This window comes from Channa argus, chromosome 7 (genome assembly GCF_033026475.1).
Source record: "Channa argus isolate prfri chromosome 7, Channa argus male v1.0, whole genome shotgun sequence".
In the NCBI taxonomy this organism is placed as follows: domain Eukaryota; kingdom Metazoa; phylum Chordata; class Actinopteri; order Anabantiformes; family Channidae; genus Channa; species Channa argus.
The window spans coordinates 13,686,635-13,702,529 of record NC_090203.1 but is presented as its reverse complement, the minus strand read 5'-3'; the positions used below and the strand labels follow the sequence as shown (position 1 = coordinate 13,702,529).

General features: G+C 40.9%; 2 protein-coding genes across 2 annotated transcripts; both read left to right on the top strand.

Annotated features, from left to right (window-relative positions):
• The first annotated feature begins 1,665 nt into the window (after positions 1-1,665).
• hoxa2b (homeobox A2b) lies at positions 1,666-5,886 on the top strand. The gene is made up of 2 exons (XM_067510277.1): positions 1,666-2,168; positions 2,645-5,886. The coding sequence occupies exons 1-2, from the start codon at positions 1,799-1,801 to the stop codon at positions 3,331-3,333; spliced, it is 1,059 nt and encodes a 352-aa protein (XP_067366378.1). The 5' UTR covers positions 1,666-1,798; the 3' UTR covers positions 3,334-5,886.
• Positions 5,887-6,003: 117 nt separating this feature from the next.
• On the top strand, positions 6,004-14,815 carry skap2 (src kinase associated phosphoprotein 2). Its single transcript, XM_067510276.1, has 12 exons — positions 6,004-6,196; positions 6,457-6,562; positions 6,651-6,676; positions 6,983-7,084; positions 7,839-7,919; positions 8,200-8,283; positions 8,439-8,563; positions 8,885-8,948; positions 9,146-9,268; positions 9,427-9,504; positions 11,536-11,648; positions 14,594-14,815. Exons 1-12 carry the CDS (start codon positions 6,067-6,069, stop codon positions 14,684-14,686), a joined length of 1,125 nt encoding a protein of 374 aa, XP_067366377.1. The 5' UTR covers positions 6,004-6,066; the 3' UTR covers positions 14,687-14,815.
• Positions 14,816-15,895: the final 1,080 nt, after the last annotated feature.

Sequence of the window (15,895 nt, the reverse complement as noted above, 5' to 3'; positions counted from 1 at the left end):
ATATTAAGAAAAAAAATAGAATTATATTTACTTTATATTATAAGCCAACTCTATCATACCATTGATCACCAAATCAATATTCCTTCGCAAGAAAGGGTTTAAAGATTAAGCTAATGCTTGGAAGTTATACATTTGCCAAAATAGGCATTTACTTGAAAACAAATCAAATATTTCAAGCTTATGAGTGGAGAAGAGTAATTTTATAACCTGACCAAAGCCTGAGGGAGAGAAAAGCATGAGACTGAATGGGATTTCTGCTGAATGCCAACACCCACTCACCTCAGCAAACAATTGATCCTGAGCTTCTCCGTTCGTTTCTAAACCACTAACTACGTCCATTTCTCTCTTTTATCTTTTTTCTTTGCCAGGATAGTCCTTTGTGTAAACGAAAAAAGCGATAAATTGTCATCTTTCGATGGAGTTCTGATTTACTGTCGAGAGGGGGAGATTAAAAAAAACTGTGCGTCTCATCCGCGCTTTTAAAGAAATCCCCACATTTCTAAATGGAAAACTTCTCCTGCAGCATACCTAAAGAGTAGCTGTCCTCTTCTTGGCCATATATGATCTAAGGCGGTGTTAGGTGGTTTAAATGTGTTCTTAGGGCAGCGAGCTGTCAGACCTTTTGGCGAGAAAGATTGATCGCACACATGCTACCAGGGTTCTTTGTTTAGAGGCTGAGCAATAAACAGCCATCAGATCCCCACCTTTCCTCTGCTTTACGCCATAGTGGCAAATCATGTCTGTTCTCCGTTATAACCAATAACACTGAAGTGTATGGATGATGGCTTGGGTCAACATTATCCCTACAGGCGAAATAAAATAAATGAAATGGGATGTGGGCCAGGGGGCTATACGCTGTAAAATTATGACGAATGCCCGTTGAATAGCCTAACTGGTTTCTTACATGGACACGCAGTATTAGAGTATCATTAGATTTCCATTTAAAGCATGTGTAGCCTACAGTACGTTTTAATGATTAATATACCTGTAATAATGTAACGCACTGGACGACCCAGGTGATTAAATTGTGCCAGAATATGATGCATGTAAAATCCCAGTGAAAAGCAACCTCTCTCCCTTTCTCCTGGTGTGTGTGTGTGTGTGTGTGTGTGTGTGTGTGTGTGTGTGTGTGTGTGTGTGTGTGTGTGTGTGTGTGTGTGTGTGTGTGTGTGTGTAGCGGGGGAGGGGTGGACTTGTTACTGGACATGCCTGCTGCAGGTTTTCTTCCAAAGTAAGAATGTCTCGAGATTACAGCCTCGACACTGATGACGAATGCGAGTGCCGTTGCGTTATGAGACTAGTTATGAGATAATGTGACTGCTGAAATGATTTGGGGTGAGTCATGATAGACATAAACGTGCACACATACACACAACACATTTCCACCGCGCGTAACCGCACTGTAGCCCGCGTGGGCGCGCAAAAGTGGGCACGGCATTTGGGTGCATTTTCGGGGGGAGCAGAAGTGACATAACTGGCTCAAAAATGTGTAAATAAAGCAACAACTACCCCCGGAACGAGGCGTTACCCCTCCGACTTTCTCGATCAATCACAGGGGACAGTGGCTTCTTTTGATAAAAAAAAACAACCCAAATTGTCATTGGGCAGATGCAATCATGTGACAAGTAGCACGGTCTAATTCCAACCATGTCCTCGTGAAACCAATAGTTTATGGCATTGGGGTCTCCACACGACTATATCCAGTTTAGTAGTTTATGAAAATAAACTGCTAATTAATTTTTCTTTGCCCCCTTGAGTTACCTTAAAATCAGCGAGTTTTCAAGACCAGGAGGAGGAGATGAATTACGAATATGGGCGAGAAAGTGGTTTTATCAACAGCCAGCCGTCGCTCGCTGAGTGCCTGACATCTCTCTCTAACCCTGGTGATGCATTTCAAAGTTCATCAATCAAGAGCTCGGCGCTTTCACAGTCGACACTGATTCCTCCTCCTTTTGAGCAGACCATTCCCGGCCTGAACCCGGGCATCCACCCACGCCACAGCCGCTCAAAGCAGGCACTGAAAGGCTGCAGCACGTTGCAGGCTGCATCCCAACCCCCGGAGTACCCGTGGATGAAAGAGAAGAAAAGCATCAAGAGGAGCCAGACCGCTGCTTCTGCTGCTTCTGCGAAATCGGCTGACTCCTCGCCACTCTGCTTCTCCCCCCAAGGCAAGACACGATGATTAATAACCTCCATGTTAAAGGCTCCTCATTGTCTGAGCATTGCCCTCTGCAAGGAGCTGCTTCCCGGGCCTCATGCAACGTGGGCGTCTCTTTACACCAGTAAAGGATTTTGATTTAAACATGCTTAATCTCATCAAATAACGCCCTGACTCCTGATGCAGTGTAAGAGTGTTAATGCTTGACAGTAATGGAGAGTGATAGATTATTCTTACACGGGCCAGCAGCTGGCATGTTCATTAATCATCACCCTCGGTACTGTCCTGTCCACGCAGACCCATCATATTCTGCCTGAGGCCCATAAATCTTCCTACTCCCGGGGCTTTCCTGCCACAAGTTTCACCCATAGAGCTTCTGCCACACACAACTGTGTTGCTGTTTGTGTTCGCCTGTTTGCCTGTGTCAAAAAAAAAAAAAAAAAAAAAAAAATCTGTGGTTTACATATAATTTATTTCATTTTTTAGGTTCACCGGAGGTACCTGAGGGTGATGTTGGCGGTGGAGTGACATCCAGGAGGCTGAGGACTGCGTACACCAACACCCAACTTCTGGAGCTCGAGAAGGAGTTTCATTTTAACAAATACCTGTGCAGACCCAGGCGGGTGGAAATAGCCGCTTTGCTGGATTTATCAGAAAAGCAGGTGAAAGTGTGGTTCCAGAACAGAAGGATGAAGCACAAGAGGCAAACCCACTGCAAGGAGAACCGGGACAGCGAGGGGAAATACGCGTGTCTGGACGACGGGCCGGAGGACGAGTTTGAGCAGGCGGTGGACAGCAGCGCATCCGGGACGCTCCTGGAGAGGGAGCGGTATTTCCACCAGAATACCTTGACTTCTCAACAGTGTCAGATTGGACACAATGGGGACAAGCAAAGCACGACTGTTACGCATTTGAGCAGCTATGAGAAACATTTGAAACATTTTCCAAACCAGGCACCCACTGTTCCCATCTCCGTGTCAACAATAGGCCCGGACAATGACGAATCCCCGGGCCTGGACGTCTCTTTGCAGGATTTCTCAGTTTTCTCATCCTCCTCCTCTTTCTCACCAAGTTTGTCAGATTCGACACAAAGTCCCCTGCCTTTCTCGTCCGAAACTTTTGAGCTTTTTTCAGAAACACTGACAACAATCGACCTGCAAAACTTGAGTTACTGAAAAATGTTTTTATTTTTTAAATGAGGCACTTGTTAATGTAGTCAGCGTTAGCGCGAGGGGGAAACTTTAAAAAGGTATATCACAAATAAGGTAAGTTATAGCAAAAACAACACCGTTAATATGTTGTCTACATTGGCTGTATTTACTTTTAGAGAACATCAGATGTTTATTTTTATATGGATTTCGACTATAGTTGAGCAGAGTATTTTTTTCTTGAAATAAAAGTTCACACTGAGTGGAATCAGTTGCGCCACTGTCTTATTTTCAAGTTTGGAAAAATGGCTGATTTTAAGTTTAAAGAGACTATTTGTGTTTTCCGCATGTAAAGACGCCATTGTTTTTATAGTTTCAAACTTTCCAAAATGAAATAGACAAATAAATGCAACAATCCTGGCACTATAAAATACACATACATTATCAGAAGAAAGCGTGCTATTGTATACAGTAAAGCTATACCTTTTTAAAAGTTTAAATTTTTCAACGTGGCTGTAGTGCTCTATCAGGAAGATTCATTGCCTCTGGATGTTAAAACCAAAAAAAAAAAAAAAGAAAAAAAAAGTGAGAATTGCCTTCTAGGAGTCCCAGGCCAAAAGCTACGACTTTTCTTGGTTATCTAATTAAATTTTATTGCCTATAAAACTCACAGTATGGAGGGTGCTTGTTTATAGCCTGATCCACATTGTAATACAATATGTTAGAATAGCCCCTTACGCCATTGTGATTTTCAAAACTTTAAAAATGACATAAACTTATTTGGGATTAATTCAAAACGGTCAAGATGTGTCTATATATTGTTCGTAAAAGTAATTTTACTTGGTTTTGTATTTATGGATAGGTTAAGTAAAATAGCAGAATACCTTTATTCCACTGCATAAACTGGACCAAACGGATTTCGTCCGTGTCTTGTGCTAAAGACCGAGGAGCTGAACCTCGAATTTTGGAGAGGTGTAAAAATTGTCGACACAAATCTTTGCTATTTAATGGTAATATTATTTATTATTCATGGAAACAATGTGATGAAAAGCCAACACGTTATATTGTTCCAAGAATCGCAGGAATACCAATCACACAGATTAATTATTCTGACCAAAGTCTGCAGGCGATAGGATTCATTTATCGCCTGTGTATTTTGGTTCTCATCGTGCTGCTCTCAGGACTGTGCGGTTGGATTCCGAGCCTCTTAGCAACAATAAAAAGGTGCAGTGAGGTGGGGAACTGCCACTCCTATTGAGATATGGTTTTAAGTGATGGCTAATTACGCACAATTTTGAAAACAGGATGGAGTTGGATAATTCTAGAAAACCCAGGAGGCACAGAAGTCGTATTGGGTTTAGTGCTGAAGCCTCTGAGCTATAATTTTAAACATTAAGACCACACAGCATGTCCAGTACTTACAGGCTAAACCACAAATGCACCCTCCTCTTAGGTTTATTATTAAAATACTTAGGACCTAATAAAACAGATATTTGCTGCACCTTATATCTTCTACACTCTGCACACTGCAGACAACTGCAATATGCATAAATTATACATCTTCTGCATAATGTTTGGTTATTTTGGATGAGTGAATTTGCTGAGACGGACCAATGCAGCTGGGGAAAGACGCAGTTAAGTGGAATACAAAGCTATAATGAGTGTGATACAAGAGGGAGAAACAAATATGAGTGAGAAAACAGGCAAATAGCTTTATGGGAAACTAAATACAATGCTGTGCCAAAAAATCCTCTATGCACACACACACACACACACAGACACACACAGGTCAAAGGTCAAGCTGGCTCTCTTCTCCTCTCCAAACTGGGAGGAACTGCTGCCAGGTCAGCAGAGGGTCAGGTTTTGAATGACCACAGAGCGTTTGTGGCTCATAAAGTATTTATTGGGGGTTGAACCCAAAGCATTATATATAAAGGTAAAGTATGTATAAAAGTAAAAGATGATCTGGAGTTAGTTAGACAAAGATGGGAGAGAGTTTACATCACATTATATTAATCTCAATATCTACAAAGTCTGCTGTAAATCCATGTGTCCGGCTGCACTGACAAACACAGTCCACCACCTGCAGCTACAGCACAAAATCGAGCTTTTCACACAGACCTTTCAGAGCAGCACTGACATTTCTGGCTCATTTCTACAAAACAAAAGGCTATATAGCTCAAAGGCTGAGTCTTTTAACCTGGATTGGGTGATACCGCCTGTCAAAAGATGACTAATGAATGACTGGCATCTTTATAAACAATATGGCAAAAGGCTGCTTTAGTTGAGAAGACCAGGAGGCACACCTTTGTAAGAGGTGAGGTTTTTTTCTTTAAAGGTTGCATTAGACGAGACTGGAATTATGTCTGGATTTGTTTAGGATTTTTTTAATGATTTGACTCATCCTCAAAAATAAAGTGCAAATACTTGAACTGTAATTAGGGATAAGCCACTGAAGCATAAGTAACAGCTACGTTGCTCACAAAGATCAGTCACAGAAGCATCAAGAACGGTTTGATTATATTGATCCCTGTTACAGTGTATTTTTAACCCAAAGTGCATGCAACGACACCCGTTGCTCCATTAAAACCACAACTCTCTTTCACTAGCAGCAGTCAAAAATACGCATGCACACACAAAAGCTAATGCACAGACAAAGCACAGCGTGCATGTTGAACAACGATGACAGGTACAGTAGAGTCGGTGTCCTGCAGGGGAACTAAGTGGTCACCGATAAATGAGTAACAGATTAACTTCCGCATGTCTGAGCCTCTGTTGCTTCCGTGTGATGTGAAGTTTCCCCTCACGGTCCAGACAGTCCATCGCCGCCAGCAACAAAGTCTGATCACAATGCGTACGATCCCCGAGGAGTTAACGACTCTCATTTCAGGTAAAATACATAAAATGTGTTGTTTTTACTTTAACAAAATGCGCCAGTTTTTTCTCTCTCGTTTGTGTCACTAAGTCCAGTTTGCCCGTTGAGACCGTTGTGTAAAAGAGGAAGCGTCGACGCAACACGGTTGACTTAAAATGCATTTAAGTCCATTCGCAGCCCCACTGTTGTGCAGTATGAAAATGCTGTGGTGGTACTGCACAACCAGTAAGTTATACCATTTGAATGAGTTCATTAACGGACATTTTCTTGTTTAGACTTAGAATATTTCCTCAATGATGGTTTAAAAGGAGAAGTTTTAAGCAAGAAGGCAAAAGACAAGAGAGAAGCCTTCATCAAACGGATAAAAGAGATCAAATTGGGGTATGTCTCTTTCCACTGCACACCAAAATGTTTTCTGAAGATGCCAATTCCGATAGATGTTAACATCCTGTTACTGTTTCTCCAACAGTTTTCCTCAAGAGTTCAAGGACAAACGTGAGTCTCACTCGTGGTTTAAATATGTTGAGGCCTATGTTTATATCTGTCACACCAATAGCTTCCAAACAGAGGGTCTGAATCTCTACATAAGTCATGACATGAATATTAGGTATCACGAGACAATTACCTTTGTAGAAAATAAGAATTAAAAAAATGAATTGTATATTTTTAGACTCTGTGCTTATTTCCTTAATATACAGCTGTAACTCTTCAGGCTGACTCCCTTCTTGAACACACTGCATCAGAAACAGGTTGTAAACAATGTTACACTACGGCATGTACAACGCCCCCTGTTTACTTCAGTAGGTGGAGATGACTCGGATGATGAGGAGGAAGTTGACAGCAACAACGATGGAGGGTCTTTGCTGTCAGAGCGCACAGACAAGGATGAAGAGGCTTGCGAAGGTAAGCCACAAGCACTTAAGAGACGTCCAAAGTTGACATGGTAATTGCTAATAAACTGGGCGTTAAAGTAGTTAAAATTGCATCTTGGAAAGAAAATACACTAATCTTTGGGTCTGCTCCTTGGAGAAAGTGATTTTGAGTGGCACAATGAAGGAGAAATTCCAACTGTAACTTGGCAACATACCGGGGAAACAATTTAGGGGCACAACAGCTACTCCCACCACGTCTGTCACCCGACTTGTGTGACAGCTAGGGCATGTTTTAACTGCTCTCAGCCAGAGTCAGGGGACTGAAAATTACTGCCGTGCCATGTAGTTTGGGGAAAAAACAGTAATATACAGTGGCTTTAACCCTTTGTGCTCCACCATAGTAAGCTATGCAATTTGTGTGTTTACTTTTTTAAACAGAGTATCAGAGAAATCCTTGTGAAATGGTCATTAGGGTCTGGGGTTTATGGGCTGTAAAGAGCTGCCAGTTTTATGGCTGCTCTTTCACACAAAGCAACTTTGACACAGCAGTTGAACATTTGCATTGAAGTTGCACAGTGCAGAACAATCTGCTTCAGAGAGAAGCAAAGCGTGGCTTATTCGGGCCTCCGTGGCTTTTGCTATTTATTTTAGTAATAAGTAGTCAAAAGGTGCTTACTTTCACTTTGCTGTATTAAAACACTTTAAAAAGACTGAGCAGCAGCTGAAATGATAACAGACTCAGAGCAAATGCTTCACTTCAGTGGGTTTCTTTAACTTTTTTCCAGGGGCCCAGCAGTCCCCACCTGTGGCAGCCCAGGACCTGCCCATGGTCTTTAAAGCAGGATACCTTGAGAAGCGCAGAAAGGGTTGGTGCTCTGCTAATAATACACATGACAAAAAATCAAATGGTTTTTTTTTTTACATGCTATGTGCAAACAGAAATGTGCAAGCTTCTGTTTCTGTAACATTGTGATTTATAAGATTTGGACAAAAAATTATCAACTATAAACAGACAGCTCCATGATACAAACCTAACACCATCAAACCCACTGTGTCCTGGTAAACAGAAATTTTCACTGCTCTCAAAATACATTTCTGAATTCTGTATCCCTTTAATACTGAGATTTATTGGGTTTTCTTCTAAAGATCACAGTTTTTTTGGCACCGAGTGGCAGAAGAGATGGTGTGCTCTAAGTCATCATACCTTCTACTATTATGGCAGTGAAAAAGGTACTTCAGTTTTTTCAATTTCATCCCTGTTTTTTATTTAATTCTGAATAAGACACACTGTTTGAGGAAAGTTAAATGGATAGATTGTTTCCCAGGGTTTAGCTGTTGGTGGTTGCCGTGACATTAATGATAATGTTTTAATTTTCTGTACCCAGACAAGCAGCAGAAGGGTGAATTCGGTATCGATGGGTACAACGTCAAAATGAACCCCAATTTACGGAAAGACTCAAAGAAAGACTGTTGCTTTGAAATTTCGGCTCCAGACAAACGAGTTTATCAGGTACGCCTCTCTCAATGATAGTTTGGAGTGCCTTTCATTCATCGCTGTGCTAAATGTAATTTCAAAATTGTCGTGCCGTGTGTTTACATGTACTTCATTAAATCTTTACTTTCAAAACCCATTGACACTACTGCCTTTGCAATAGCTCAGCCTGACATGCATATTTAAAAAGCCTAAGTAAGTGTTTCTAACATCCAGGCTCTTCGATGTGGAACATTTTGCTATGCATAAATGCAGTATTATTTGTTTATGTTAATTAATATATGTAGAACTGCATATTGCACTGACTGCAGTTTTCATTTCTCTCTTCTTTCATCACAGTTTTGTGCGTCATCAGCAAAAGAGGCGGAGGAATGGGTGAAACAGATAGACTTTGTTTTGAGAGGTCTGAACATTTTCAGTCATAAGAACATATTATTATGCTAAAAAAATATTCCTTAACGGAATATTGGTTCCTTGAGCAGTTTAAAATCAAATATTGACAACGCTGTTCAAATATTTGCACCAGATAATATGTGAGTGGCTGAACAAATCAACATTTATTAGGCAAAATTAAAACGTGTTGTGTTTCCCTTTTTGTAGATTTGACTGGTATCATCCCAGAAGATGAGGATGAACAGGACATGTATGATGATGTTGGAAATATGCCCGATGCAGCGCCAGGGGTGGAACCGATTGACGAAGACCTCTATGAGGAACTCCCAGGTTATATTCGATCTTTTTTTTTTCCCCCAAAATTTGATCAAATCAACTCAGTCTCTTGGATTGTTTCAAAATGGTTTATTTTCTGCTATTGCATATTAGATAATTAAAGTCTTCTAAATTATAGTGCATTCATCCATTTATTTGTCTTTTTTTCACAGAGGATGAAAGTTCAACTTCAGCAAAGCCACCTCCTCCAAAGGTGGAGCCACCAAGCAAACCAGCGCCTCCTCCTGCAGGTACACTGCTCCGAAATTTCTTAGGTTTCAAACTGTGCGTGTGTGTGTGTGTGTTGAGTGATGACCATATTTGTGTAAGCATTTTAAGCCACAGTTAAGAAGAAGTGACCTTTACAGAGGAAGTGTCTTTGATGAAACGCAACAGAAAGTTAGCACAATGCTGGAAATAACTTGCAGCCCAGTTAGACAACTTCCTTTTACAGTAAGGTGTGTGTGTGTGTGTGTGTGTGTGTGTGTGTGTGTGTGTGTGTGTGCGTAAAAGGCTACAGTGATATTATATTGTAAAAGTAGGGCATTTAACAAGCATGAAGAAGTAGAAGCATGTAATAGTAACTTCTTCATCTCAAACAATTTATTAAAACAAGCTAACAACAGCGGTGGGTATACCACAACCAAAAGATGTCAATGTCAGACATGAGCCATGTTTTTGCAGTTAATCACCTTGTTAAAGAACATTATGTTATGCAATAAGAACAGAAACATTGAACAAATGGACATGTGCATTCAAAAGTTTAGAAAAGTTCAAATTAAATTCACATCTACATCAATAAATGAGTGAAAAATGGAAACCCCACATACTATTGCATAGAATACAATATTTATATTTTCCTGTGTTTTCGAGGGCTAATTAGGCTTTACAGTATATGTAAATTAAAGTGTGGCTAAACAAAAAGAATATACCACACTGGTTCTATAAATGTTTCACAGCCATCTATTGTCTTAAGCACTTATCCTGTCGTGGTGGTGCTGGTGCCTTTCTCTGCTATCATCGGCCAAGAGGCAGGGGACACCCTTGGACAAGTTGCCAGTCTATCCCAGGGCCACACATAGAGACAAACAACCATTCACACCCACATCCACACATTATACTGTGAACTGGCTGAGCAGCTCCTCCACCTCTTTTGTGCATTTCATTCTGGGACAATAGTGTGTATTTTCAACTTGCAATACATACTATTGAGCACATCGCCAATTTTGTCCTTTTTGTCAGCATGGACATAGAATTCTCCCTTAGAACTTTAGACCTGAGAAAAATGACCCATTTTCCAAATGTCTCATACAAGAATTATGTTCAGTAGAAGTATTGCACACTAATTGTCATAGTATACTGTTATAGCAGTTACGATACAAAAATCTAAGAAATACAGTGGCTATAAAAAATATTTACCCCTTAGTAATTTTTCACCTTTTGTTCTTGTTTTTTTTTTCACAACTTTAAATCTTGGTTGATTTAATTAGGCTTTTTTGACACGGTTCGACACAGCTGTTTTGGGTCAAAAAGGAACAGATCTCGACAAAATAATCCAATTTGAATAAAAATAGAAAGCAAACATAAGTGATTTCAAGTACTCACTGTCTTTAAAGTGCTGTGAAAGTGATGTGTGTAAAGGCTTCTAGTATATGTACATCTGTATCTGAAAGATCCATCTACTGGTGAATCAGGCTCTTGGCCTTCGACTACACTGTGAAGACAATCGAACACTCTAAACAACTTGGCAAAAAGGTTATTGAAATGATGAATTTAACTGGGATATTCAATGACTTGTTTCCACCTCAACTTCTGCTTTTTAATAATATTTTCACAGATTTGGCTGGGTTGTTCTTTTATCGTCATTGTGTAGATTTTGGCCTGAATACTAATACAGGTGTATTTATACTACAGTCATCTAAGCACATTCACTGCAAGTGATCTCCATTTAACTGTGGGACTTCCTAAATTAATTGGCTGTATTAGGGATGATTTAGATGAGTTACTTTAAAAACAGTGAATACTTGGGCAATCACTTATTTTCAATTTAATGTTTTAATTAATTTAGATCCCTTTTAAAAATCAGTTTTTGTACATTTTTGTTTAGAATTAATGTGTAGTGTGGACCCTCTATGTAATGCCATCAGCTCTCCACTGCCTCCTGTTGGGTTTGTTGCATACTAAAACCCACTGCTGCTTCAGGCCTGTGGACATAAAACAATTACAGGAGAGAAAAAAAGTAGCTAATCTGTTTCCACTTTGTTGCCCCTTTTCCCGTCCAGTTGATAAAAGCACAGACTACCAGAACTATTACCAGGGTGTGTGGGACTGTACAGGTGACCACCCGGACGAGCTGTCCTTCAAGCGTGGAGATGCTATCTACATATTGAGCAAGGTATGGTTAGGGAACCCTGCTTATCAGTGGCAGGACATTGATTTGTCCCTTGATGAAGGTTTCCTTGATGAATGACAGAACCAGTATTGGCTCAAAGCCAACTGCATTGCAATTATTTTGAGATGAGGTTTGTAGACAGTGTGGATCTGCTGATCTCAGACCACCTAAGTGAATTATTTTTAGGCCCTCAAAGGAACTGACTGTTCATATCCTTTACTGGCAGCACCTGGCCCACCGCCTGGAGGTGGAAGGCTGATGGTAAGAGGCAAACTGTGCTAGGTTCTCTCTCTGGCGCTGTGATGGGGATTAGTTGTGTCACAACGGAAACTGTTTTAGTGTTTTTGGCGGAGGCTGGGTTTAGCTGGCACAGAGCGCCATTCCATCACTTCCATCTGGGGTGTTTCAGCACGCTGCTGCTGCTGCCATGCCAGGCAGCGAACAGCCCTCAGCCCACACACCTCTTAGACGTCTCTCTCACCTCGACAAATAGGAATGTGTGTTCTCAGGAAACCCAGACTTAGTCTGATGGTCTTTTCAGAGCAGGTGAGGACGTGTAGTGGACACACAATTTCCGAGACTTGTCGACTAGGCGTGGGTGTCAGGTGTGGAGAACTGAGGTGCTGTTCTTTACATTATTATGTAACTAAACAGGAGCCCTTTTGTGCTTAACTGGTTCATTTGAATGCAAATTTGGATTTTTTTGTGATACATTTAACAACCTTGTTTTATACTTATACAGATCTATGTTGACTTTGTGGTTAGAGTAAAGGTGTGTGAAATGTGCACCATTTATAAACTGGCTATATGTCTTGTCTGGTTTGGTTCATATGGAGCATGTAGTCTTGAAAAACACTGTTGTCAATTTGTTGGGACCTTCTACAAAATCAAGTGTGCCACCTAGTGGCCTCTTATGGACATGAAGAAAATATTTAGTTAGTAAACAGCTCCAAATATTCACTTGTAAACCTTGAGTAGTATTTTCATCATTAATTAACCTGTTTTGGTCTATGAAATTTCAGAAAATGGTGGAAAATATTCAATGTTTCCAAATGTTTAGATTTCTTTTGTCTGGCAAACAGTCTAAAATCCACAAAGGGCATCAGAACTAATGGAAGGATACAAATGCACAAGGCATACAGGCGTTTCGGTGCTCATTGTCTAAATGCCTGCTTATTACTCCTCCTTCATATGGGGAAAGGACCAGGAATCAAGTTGCCCTTTCACTCAGACAGGGAGTGCCATTAGCTGAAACCTTGGTGTTGGGGGTTGTGGCCCACTGCGGAGGGCAATGACCATAAAACCTGTCTGAACTACAGCAGCCAGCTGCAGTTAGTGGACAGCCGACTCCTTCCCCCTCCACTCTTATTCTTCTTTCTCCATCTTCTCTGCTTCCCTCCCCCATTCCACAGCCATGAAATCTCTGTTACAGCTGCGGGACCCCCCAGTGAGGACCTGGGTGTTGATTATAGGGCCTTACTAGAAGTGAAGGAGTGTGCTGTCTGGAAGTGCTGCACCAACCCCCTCTCCCAGTGCAAGGCACAGCATGTAAAACTAATCGAGAGATGTAACATCTCCGTTATTGTTAGTGAGAGGGTAGGTTGATAAGATGTAAACAGTGTTCACATATGATGGTGCTGCAGCTTTTGTTATTGTGTCTACAGATCTTTTTACTGTATCACTTGTTATACAATTTATGCTTGTAAGCAAATGCACCAGGAGCATTTCATTTTTGTGGAAGCAATTAAATTACAGGACAGTTGTAGTGGCCAGCTTTAGAGTAAGTGTGTTAATGTGTGTGTTGTCACAGAGTGTTGTCATTAGTCTTTCACAGCTCTGTATGTGTCCTCATGTTCTGTTACACAACCATGACTTACTTGTCAGCCAGAACTACACAATGAGGTGTTGTGTTTTCAAAGGCTAGCTGCAGGAAGTCATAATGTGCACACACACTCACTTACTCACACTGGTATATTATCCCCAAGGGTGATGGACTGCTATTTTCATCATATGACACATTAAGCAAGTGTGACATGTGCTGTGTGTTCCCCATGATATTTAATTTGTCGGTAGTCATTTAGATAAACTGTATTGACATCATCATCTGACTTTGGAGTTGTGCCACTGACTATAACTCGAGCATCTTTTTAAAAATCTGACATGATGTCACTCAATTGCCAATGCTAACTGCCAATGCGTACCAGCATACAGTACATCCATTACTTTCTCGTGGGAATAACTGGACACAGATGTGGTTCCTCATTGGTCCTGAGGCCTGCCTTGGATTTGAAACATTGTGCAGGTTCTTCTTCCTGCAGCTTTGTCAGAACGTGGTCTCCAGTGTTGATTCATGTCCCGGGAAGGCTTTGATGTAAGGTCAGCCTCTTGGCCAGAGAGAGAGAGAGAAGGATATTTCCCTGTTGTCTCAGATCTCTCATCACAGTGTCCTCCTTACATCTCAGCATGCTGACAACCATTTGGAGCTATTACTTGTCACACTGCGAAAGATTTATATGTGATTTGCTCTGTATACTCTGATGTTTTTGTGTGGAGTGAAAGAAAGTGTGCTCAATCTCAAAACCCCAACCGGGTAGAGATTGGAAACAGGGAACACATTTGTTGATGGGATGTATGTGTTGGAGTTGGGGTTGAAAGGAAAGCAGTAATTTTTTTTAAACTAATAACTACTGGTCAAGTAATGACACTGGAAACTGGAACAAGCAAATGTTTGGAGTAAAAACATAAACTGCTGCTTAACCAACAATTAAAATCCATCTGATGTTAAATACTGTTGATGTTATTAATTTTTGAAACACTAATTTTTGCACTTTAGCTTCATATTTACGTTTGTTGTGTGATAAAAGATAGTTATCATATGAACAAAGAGAGTTTAGTAAAACTGAACCCACTTTTATCTTCTCAAACTCTCCACATTGTCATCTTTCCAGGAGTACCAGAACTTTGGCTGGTGGGTCGGGGAGAAGAACGGAAACATTGGAATAGTTCCCAAAGACTACCTCATGCAGTTGTATGCTATATAGATAAACCCTGTGTAAATTGCACAGACATCATGGCTGCCTGTTTGACTTCTTCTGCTTGTTTGCTGATTTCAGAACAACAGTATCAATGTTTAAGACTGGAATAAATCATAATCGTAGTGTTTCAGTAAATGGTAAATGGTCTTCACTCATATAGTACTTTTTCTACCTATTGGTACTGAAAGTGCTTTGCACTGCTTCTCGTTTACCCATTCGTGCTCACAGTCACTCACACACACCGATGGGGGAGCTGCTATGCAGCTGGTCAACACTCACTGGGAGCAACTAAGTTGGGGTTCAGTGTCTTGCTAAATGAAAATCGAAATGTGACCGGAGGAGCTGGGGATTGCACCAACAACTGTGGGATTGAAGGACAACCACTCTACCTCCTGCGCCACAGTCGCTAAACATCAACAGTTTGTTGTAATTTCCAGGAACATGCCCATATTTACTGCCATGGAGTGATGACATACATACATACAATACATAATTTGTGTTTGGACATTTAAAAATAAAATAAAAATTACAACTTCAGCCACAGGGTGGCAATAGAGCATCTTCAAAAGGCAGATTATCTCTCACAGATTTGCTCAAGGCAAAAATACCACCGGACAGTTTTTTTTTGTTGTCTGTTAAAAAATCTGGACATGATGTTTGCACACTGCATAAACATGAACAGTGAGCGTAAGTCTAGAGGAAGAAGGTTGACACCAGAAATTAAATCAAAATGTATTTGGATGTTAAAGCCTTTTCTGGGGTAAAATAATAAGCCTAGACAGAAGGAATCACATTGCAGCCAACTGATTCACATGATTTGCCAACTGTCCAGGTAACGTGACGCCACTGTCAAATCCTGTGTGCACACTGAATACATGTCCAACACCACCAGGGCACATGAAGATTGATATATTTATGTCTGAAAATGTGTTTATTCATCTGGTCAGCATTTTTGTTCAGAGCTTCAAAGGGACACTTTTTTTTACGGCACCACAGAGACTTTGCTGGGAAGAGGAGCACAGCGGAGCAGATGGTTGGCTGTGCTGCTTGCCTGAGTGAAACGATGGAGGTGCACTAATAAGACAGCCACCCACACAGATAGCAGGGATGCTTATTACCCTCTGAGGGGCTGTTTGACAGCAGGCGAGGTGGCGTTGGCTGGTCATATCCCACCGAGGTTACATACATACTGTACATGTGTTAGCACAGTCTTTT

Coding starts and splice junctions, on each gene's coding strand:
- hoxa2b (XM_067510277.1), top strand. CDS start 1,799: ATGAATTACGAATATGGGCGAGAAAGTGGTTTTATCAACAGCCAGCCG. Junction 2,169..2,644: donor ACTCTGCTTCTCCCCCCAAG/GCAAGACACGAT, acceptor TTCATTTTTTAG/GTTCACCGGAGGTACCTGAG.
- skap2 (XM_067510276.1), top strand. CDS start 6,067: ATGTCTGAGCCTCTGTTGCTTCCGTGTGATGTGAAGTTTCCCCTCACG. Junction 7,920..8,199: donor CCTTGAGAAGCGCAGAAAGG/GTTGGTGCTCTG, acceptor TTTCTTCTAAAG/ATCACAGTTTTTTTGGCACC. Junction 9,505..11,535: donor ACCAGCGCCTCCTCCTGCAG/GTACACTGCTCC, acceptor TTTCCCGTCCAG/TTGATAAAAGCACAGACTAC.